Raw genomic sequence first — 8,402 nt, 5'->3', positions numbered from 1 at the left:
TTCAGTATGGTTGAACCTTTAATAGTGCTTATCAATTTTTTTGAATGCATGTGGATGCTGGACTACTAACTGTAAATCATGATTGATCCTGTTCAGCCTCAGTCAATGCAAGTACTGCTTTCAGGTCCGCTGCAGTGTTTGCATGCGTCTTCAGTGAATTCTCAAGGGCTTTCTTTAGGTCTTTGGGGGAAAGTAGGTTGAGCCTCAGCAGAGTATTAACCAGCTGGGTTCGAGCATTTCCTATGAATGCATGTGAGAGGAACGATGATAGGCCACCATCACCTTTTGTGGTGTAGAGCGGGACTCGGACCATCCCCAGAACCTTGACATCAGAAATAGCTGTAATCTGTCACACAGTAGTTGAGATAACGATATACTGTAAATACAAAATACCTCCTGGCCATGATCCTTGGCTGTGGATGCAGACACTCGCTCCACCTCCCTAATCTCCTCCTCCATTAGTTTCTTTACATAGAAGTGAGTGATGAGACGGGGAGATGAAGGGGAGGTTCCAGGGGCATAACAAGCGTCCATGTGATCGTTTTCAGATATCGAAATAGGCAGACCCAACTCTTCTTGTAATTCCCTAATAAGTCCTTCCTCCAGGCTCTCCTGTGATGTGTTGATGAACCTGAGGGAGTGGTAGAAGTGCCTCAGAATTAAAAGAAATCAAACATGGTTGCCAAACAACAACAATTTTAGCAATAAATTAAATTTAAGACATATCAGCGCATCCCTAACTGTGAGATGTATACAAATTGACAACAAAGTGTAGTGTAGTCAAATTGTAATTAAAAAATAAAATTAAAATGTATAATTAAAGTTGTTATTAAAGTTAATCAAATTAAGTTAAAATTAAAAGTTAGAAAAAATCAAGGAAAGACTCACCCCCCAGGAAAACCTAGCAGACCATCAAAACGCATCTGCATCTGTGTGACAGAGCACAGAATGTTACACACTAAACCACATGTGTCAAAGTGGCGGCCCGTGGGCCAAATCTGGCCCGCCGCATCATTTTGTGTGGGCCGGGAAAGTCAATCATGAGTGCTGACTTTCGGTTTTAATTTTTTAAATTATTTTTTTGTGTTTTTAGTTCAAAAATCATTTTTTAAATCTAAAAAAATATTTTAAAAAGCTAAAATAAACATTGTTTTAGATCTATAAAAAACGGATTATTCAGGGCTTTTAGTCCAGTTCTTTTAATCAATTTATGTTTTAAAAAATCTAAATATTATATCTAAAATGATCCGGACCACATGAAATCAAGTTGACGTTGCACTAAACAATGCTTTCAGAAACATGCACACACACAGGTGAAGAGAAATTCCACCAAATAGCTCTTTAAATAATGTTGAAAATAAAATACACATGGCACGGCTGAATAATTCAAAATGGCATAATATGCCAACATATTATCTCTTACCAGGATGATATATTTGATGGGAGTTCTACCAAAAAGCTGACTTTTTGTGTCAGAATAGAGCATCACATGACATGCATGTCTGCAATCTGAGCAGGCCAATGCCTCAGCTCTTGATAGTTGTCCTTTTGCCATCTATGAGTACAAAAACAAACAGTTTGCTGTTATAAATTATGACCCACCTGGCAAATTATCAATGGTTAATATTCTCTTATATCCCTTTACCACCCATTTGCTATGCAGTGTCAACAAGACACCATTCAAATCCATATATTGCTCTCCATTTGTCATATTCAAGCATTTATACACACATATGGGCAATTAACTTGTCTCAATTTGTGCAGGATTCTGGGATGCACGCAAAAATGTAGATATACTACAATCCTTAATCTCTCTCCTAATTCAAGAGATTTCCATACTAGTCCATAACAGTGAAGGACCATTTACCATAGAATAAACAGTGGTGTACTTTATTCATTAAATTTTAGGGTGTAATAATAATTAAATCAGTTGGAATTAGACCTATTTGTTGTAAAAAAATATCTTTGGAAGGAGAAAAAAAGACATAAAAATATTGATATCATGATTCATGATAGTATAAGTCATATATTTCACAGAAGTACACTGTAAAGTTGTGCATTTAGGAACACAAGTCAATATAGTTTGTAAACTATATGTTTAATAACGATTTAATTTATAACAATTAAATATGATCGAATAATTGAATGATCAATTAAATTGTTATTAGACAATTATGAAATTGCGTTTCAAACTTAGAAACACAAACAAATAGGAAAAACCTCACTCAATCGTTACCTTACGCACCAACTTCCTTGATTTAGACATTTTGGTAGTTTTGAAGTTGATGATTGGTTGCAAAAGTCACGTGACATTAAATGAAAGCCAATAGCGAACCAGTATACTGATTAAGCACCGGGAGCTGTTCACGCTGACGCTTCAGTTTGTGTCAGAAAAAAAGTTTGTAAAATAAAAAAAAAAAATAAAAAACATTAAAATAAGAATAGCTTGTTCTCATGAACACAAGCACGAAATGTCATGTTTTATAAAAAAATGGTGTTAAATTAAAGATTAAAAAAACTTTTAAATTCTCAACGATCGTGATTGGGTGGCACCACCAACGCGGAACTGTTTCATAAAACTTCTGGTGGACACATCATCGATATCTAATAAACCAGCTCGAGAAAGTTATTCTATCTTCACTCCCTGCATAAGACGCTTCTTTATTTGACGACTTGAGAAAGAAAAAAACCAGGTCGCATTCAATGTGTTGAGGAACGAGGAAATTTGGACCAAAACACGAGATGAACTCACGGTGAACCGGTTCCTAGATTTTGTATTAAGCCGGCAGCCATCTTAAGTCAGAGTTCGTCTCTCGGGAACTCAACCACCGTGAACCCAAAGTGATTGATATTCACCACTAAAATACCTTTAACTTTTTTTAACAAACGCATAAGTTTATAAAAAGCCAAATAAACGCCACTACGTTTCAAGCATGCTTTTGAAATCAATGATATAAATATTATAAGTACTCTTTAAAATAACTGCACGCATTAAAGTTTAAGCCGTTTGAACATTGGGTGAGAATTGCACAATCTTAAACTATTTAAAACTACACGCCCTGTTTACTATATATAATGGTATGTTTAGTGCATGTCAGCGACGCAAACTGGATGGTTAGCACGACTCCCGTCTCCCTTGGCTCACAGTTATCACCAGGTATCTAGCTTTATATAAATTATATCTTCAACTCGCAGATTGGTTGTATTTACCCACATGTCTCCCAAGTAACCAATAGTGGTCAAGTGAAGAATTTTTCATGTATGGTCACGTTTTGGAACTCAGAATTTTTAAACTGAGATTTTTCCATCTGAGTCAGTGTCAAAATTTAACATTTTCTCGTAAAAAGTAAAGCCAGGCGTGCTTCGGAAAGGTAATTGGGCTTTTTTTTAAAAATAATTTGACACCTACTCTAAAGATATACTATAATAGCATACATTTCGGGGGACACTTCATTTAGTACTTGGTTAAAATCCAGGTAAAATAATGGTAATACTAATCCTGCTTGACTATTAGTCAAAGGTTGATAGAAGGCTACAAACATTTCTCATCTATAGTGTGTGCGTTTTGCAGCCATTTCCGGGTGTGATTTTGCAACAATATTTTATTATACAACCCGAAGTTCATGCACTGTGTTTTTTAAATCTAAAATTTCAATCAGAATGGCTGAAGAGATACCAAGTGAACTACTGACGAACATCACTTTAATAAATGATCTAGCAGTTGTGGCAAAAGATGCAGCACTTTTACATGGTGTTCTCATGAGAATTAAAGAATCCCCCAATTCATCAGAGGTAAGAATTCCCCCCCTTTTATTATGTCACGTCCCTGAATGTTGATGTCTTATATTTATTTGTACAATGTGAATATGGAATGAACTACATTAAACCAAGTTTTATCATTTAATATCCGGATATGGCCCATCTGTCAAATTTTTAAATTCAGTTTCATATGTACTGTTAACGGATGCACTTTTTTATATGTATCGTATCTTGTGCTAACGCGGCCCATCTGTCAAATTTTTAAATTCAGTTTCATATGTACTGTTAACGGATGCACTTTTTTTAAATTTGTATCATATCTTGTGCTAACCCGGCCCATCTTTCAAATTTTTAAATTCAGTTTTATATGTACTGTTAACGGATGCACTTTTTTATATGTATCGTATCTTGTGCTAACCCGGCCCATCTGTCAAATTTTTAAATTCAGTTTCATATGTACTGTTAACGGATTCACTTTTTTATATGTATCGTATCTTGTGCTAACCCGGCCAATCTGTCAAATTTTTAAATTCAGTTTCATATGTACTGTTAACGGATGCACTTTTTTTTATATGTATTGTATCTTGTGCTAACCCGGCCCATCTGTCAAATTTTTAAAGTCAATGTGGTCCCCGGGCCGAAAAGTTTGCCCACCCCTGTTCTAATGGCTACTTGGTGCTTCTATCACTTCGGGACAACATAGAGATTCCGTTTCACCGCTGATCTAGAATATAGTAGAAACAAAAATCTTATCCTATTCTTCACTTTGTACTTAGGTGGTGACATTTGCTCCATTCACCCTATTCCCCACGCCTGTACCGAAAGCTAGTTTCCTCCAAGCTATCGCAGTTCAAACTCATTACAACACATTGATGGATAAGATCAGCCAGGATTCTGACTTCCTGCAAGAAGCGCTTGCCAGGTGGGATGTTAGCCTCATTTTTGTTTATGTACTAATCATTAAAAAAATTGTGTTTGGGTCAGTTTAAAATAGCAGTTTTAAGCAATTTAAAGAAAATATCAGAAATATGAGTAAATAAGACAAAGCTCCAAAAAAAATATTTAATAGGTTTTGAATGATTTTTTTTTGGTTCCTAGCACCATTTCTGTGGATGACTTCACTGCAAGGTTGTACAAGATCCACCAGCATGTTCTCAAAGAAGGAAGGTCGCAGGTATGAAAGGAACTATAATGTTTGATCAATTGCATTCTGGCAGAATTTTCTTTTTTTTTTTAACATATAGAATGAATATGATGTACGACCGTATTTTCACGACTATAAGGCGCACCGCATTATAGGGCGCACCGCATTATAGGGCGCACCGCATTATAGGGCGCACCGCATTATAGGGCGCACCGCATTATAGGGCGCACCGCATTATAAGGCGCACCGCGTTATCAGGCGCACCGCGTTATCAGGCGCACCCTCAATGAATGACACATTTTAATTTGTTTTCCATATATAAAGCACACTGGATTATAAGGCGCCCTGTCTATTTTGGAGAAAATCTAAGACTTTTAAGTGCGCCTTATAGTCATGAAATTACAGTACTTTTTCTTTTTTTTTGTCCTTAAAAGTGTATCATTGGATTGGATAACTTTATTCATCCCGTATTCGGGAAACATTGACAACACTTTTAACAGTTTTAGACATTTCAAAAGTAAACTCGGTCATCAAAGTTTTATTTTATAATTCCGTTTTTCTGCCTTCTTTTCAGTCTATTGTATTAGGCCTGAATCGATCCGACTACATGCTGGACAAAAAGGAAGGCGAACCTATATCTCTGAAACAAATCGAGATCAACACCATTGCTGCAAGTTTTGGAGGCCTCTCCTCACGTATGCCTGATGTCCACCGGTAACATAATTTTCAGCATTTAACTCAAGAATAATTTATTTACTAATCCACATTTGATTGAATCTATCACAACTGAAAAATTTGATTGGAGCAATAGTCATTTTTTTGAAATTTTTGTAGCATTAAACCCATTACAATTGCTTTTAAGAATACTAAAATTGACTATTTGACCAATTATTTGGAAATATTTCTATTTTAAAATTGAAACTATTCGTGACCATAATGAAGATGGCACTGAATTTCTTCTTAATGTTGTAATGATCTTTCTTCCTGTTATTAATATTGACACAAATGTTATTTATGTGGCAACAACAGACATATCCTAAAGGTAGCTGGCCAGCTGAAGGCGTTGAAGTGCATCGTCGACAACGACCCTGCAGTGGGCTTGGCCAATGCAATTGCCAAGGCTTGGGAGCTCTATGGATCAAAGCGGTACATCCACTGAAAACCTTTAAATTGAAAGTTAACACTGCTTTGCCAAATAATAGCTTTTTGTGCTCGGACTTTTGGTCGCTGGTCTTTTGGTCCCTTTTGGTCGCCGGTCAAATGGTGACAGAGAGTTTACTATTGAAGCCAGCTCTCAAAATTCTATTTATGGGAGAGAGTTTAATATCTAAGAGCGAGAGTTTAATATCTAAGAGCGAGAGTTTAATATCTAAGAGAGAGAGAGAGAGAGTTTAATGTCTAAGAGAGAGTTTAATTTCTAAGAGAGAGTTTAATATCTAAAAGAGGGAGAGAGTTTAATATCTAAAAGAGAGAGTTTAATATCTAAAAGAGAGAGTTTAATATCTAAAAGAGAGAGTTTAATATCTAAGAGAGAGTTTAATATCTAAGAGAGAGAGTTTAATATCTAAGAGAGAGAGAGAGTTTAATGTCTAAGAGAGAGTTTAATTTCTAAGAGAGAGTTTAATGTCTAAGAGAGAGAGTTTAATATCTAAGAGAGAGAGTTTAATATCTAAAAGAGAGAGTTTAATATCTAAGAGAAAGAGTTTAATATCTAAGAGAGAGTTTAATATCTCAGAGAGAGAGTTTAATATCTAAGAGAGAGTTTAATATCTAAGAGAGAGTTTAATATCTAAGAGAGAGTTTAATAACTAAGAGAGAGTTTAATATCTAAGAGAGAGTTTAATATCTAAGAGAGAGTTTAATATCTAAGAGAGAGTTAATATCTAAGAGAGAGTTAATATCTAAGAGAGAGTTTAATATCTAAGAGAGAGTTTAATATCTAAAAGAGAGAGTTTAATATCTTAGAGAGAGAGAGAGTTTAATATCTAAGAGAGAGAGAGAGTTTAATATCTAAGAGAGAGAGAGAGAGTTTAATATCTAAAAGAGAGAGTTTAATACCTAAGTATATTTGACTGGGGCCCAAAAGGGACCAAAAGACCGGCGACCAAAAGACCAGCGACCAAACGTCCGGTCACGATAGCTTTTACATCTGGAATGTACAGATTGAAACGGGGCCGACAAAAGCTGCCAATTAAATGCACCATAGTAATTTGTGATTAGTAAAGCGTTCTGATCTCCACTAAACTGCATCTTTCACACTGTTAAAATGTAGTTCATTTTCTCATTAAAGGGCGGTCGTCATGTTTTTGGTGGAGGACCAACAGAGGAACATCCTGGATCACCGATTTATTGAAAATGAGCTGTGGAAAAGGTAAGGTGTGATTACTTACAATACACACAACACTTTTTATCTAATGGCAATCTCACTTGTTTCAGGAATATCGCCACCATACGGAAAAAATTTGAGGATGTGTCTAAATCTGGAAAACTCGATGAGAACAAGCGTTTGTTTGTGTATGTTTCTTTAGCCCATGAAAAGAAAACATAAGCAATGATTGCGACTTCCTTTTTCTTGTTTTAGTGATGGTCAGGAAGTTGCAGTGGTCTACTTCAGGAATGGCTACATGCCTCAGAACTACAACTCTGAGCAGGTATACAGTAGGAGAAAACTATACACATGATCCGAGCCTCTCTGTTAAAAGCAAAATACGTTTATCACGATCTACTAACATCTTGAGATCCTTTTTTTGGTGCTCGGACGTTTGGTCGTCGGTCTTTTGGTCGCCGGTCATATGGTGACAGAGTTTACTGTTGAAACCAGCTCTCAAAATTATATTCATGAGAGAAAGTTTAATATCTAAGTGAGAGAATTTAATATCTAAGTACTGTTTAATATCTAAGTGATAGAGTTTAATATCTAAGTGAGAGAGTTTAATATCTAAGTACTGTTTAATATCTAAGTACTGTTTAATATCCAAGTACTGTTTAATTCTAAGTACCGTTTAATATCTAAGTACTGTTTAATATCTAAGTACTTTTTAATATCTAAGTACTTTTTAATATCTAAGTACTGTTTAATATCTAAGTACTGTTTAATATCTAAGTACTGTTTAATATCTAAGTACTGTTTAATATCTAAGTACTGTTTAATATCTAAGTAGTGTTTAATTTCTAAGTAGTGTTTAAAATATAAGTACTGTTTAATATCTATGTATTGTTTAATATCTAAGTATTCTTTAATATCTAAGTACTGTTTAATATCCAAGTACTGTTTAATATCCAAGTACTATTTCATATCTTAGTACTATTTAATATCTTAGTACTGTTTAATATCCAAGTACTATTTCATATCTTAGTACTATTTAATATCTTAGTACTGTTTAATATCTAAGTGCATTTGACTGGCGACCAAAAGACCAGCGACCAAAAGGGACCCAAAGACCGGCAACCAAATGTCCGGTCACGTTTTTCTAGAAAAATGGAAACATCTGCTCTATTC

General features: G+C 35.1%; 2 protein-coding genes across 4 annotated transcripts in view; one reads left to right on the top strand and one right to left on the bottom strand.

The window, feature by feature from the left end:
- Positions 1–2,435, bottom strand: LOC144200180 (U8 snoRNA-decapping enzyme). Its single transcript, XM_077722151.1, has 5 exons — positions 2,237–2,435; positions 1,424–1,555; positions 889–929; positions 394–631; positions 1–322 (listed from the first exon to the last, which is right to left on the bottom strand). Exons 1-5 carry the CDS (start codon positions 2,264–2,266, stop codon positions 77–79), a joined length of 687 nt encoding a protein of 228 aa, XP_077578277.1. The 5' UTR covers positions 2,267–2,435; the 3' UTR covers positions 1–76.
- Positions 2,436–3,214: 779 nt separating this feature from the next.
- The window catches only part of gss (glutathione synthetase), a 27,831-nt gene continuing 22,643 nt past the window's right edge, over positions 3,215–8,402 (top strand). For all 3 annotated transcript variants that reach the window (XR_013326545.1, XM_077718019.1, XM_077718018.1), the window contains exons 1-9: positions 3,215–3,371; positions 3,660–3,792; positions 4,536–4,681; positions 4,858–4,933; positions 5,478–5,617; positions 5,933–6,049; positions 7,194–7,274; positions 7,340–7,417; positions 7,485–7,554. Coding sequence is in view for 2 of the 3 variants with exons in the window: in XM_077718019.1 (XP_077574145.1) it covers positions 3,661–3,792; positions 4,536–4,681; positions 4,858–4,933; positions 5,478–5,617; positions 5,933–6,049; positions 7,194–7,274; positions 7,340–7,417; positions 7,485–7,554 (840 nt within the window). In the remaining variant the exon portion in view is untranslated. The remainder of the gene's footprint in view (positions 3,372–3,659; positions 3,793–4,535; positions 4,682–4,857; positions 4,934–5,477; positions 5,618–5,932; positions 6,050–7,193; positions 7,275–7,339; positions 7,418–7,484; positions 7,555–8,402) is intronic.

The sequence above is a fragment of the Stigmatopora nigra genome, chromosome 1 (assembly GCF_051989575.1).
Source record: "Stigmatopora nigra isolate UIUO_SnigA chromosome 1, RoL_Snig_1.1, whole genome shotgun sequence".
NCBI classification, from domain to species: Eukaryota; Metazoa; Chordata; class Actinopteri; order Syngnathiformes; family Syngnathidae; genus Stigmatopora; species Stigmatopora nigra.
Note: the sequence above shows the minus strand (reverse complement) of the source record. Positions and strands in the feature narration are given on the sequence as shown.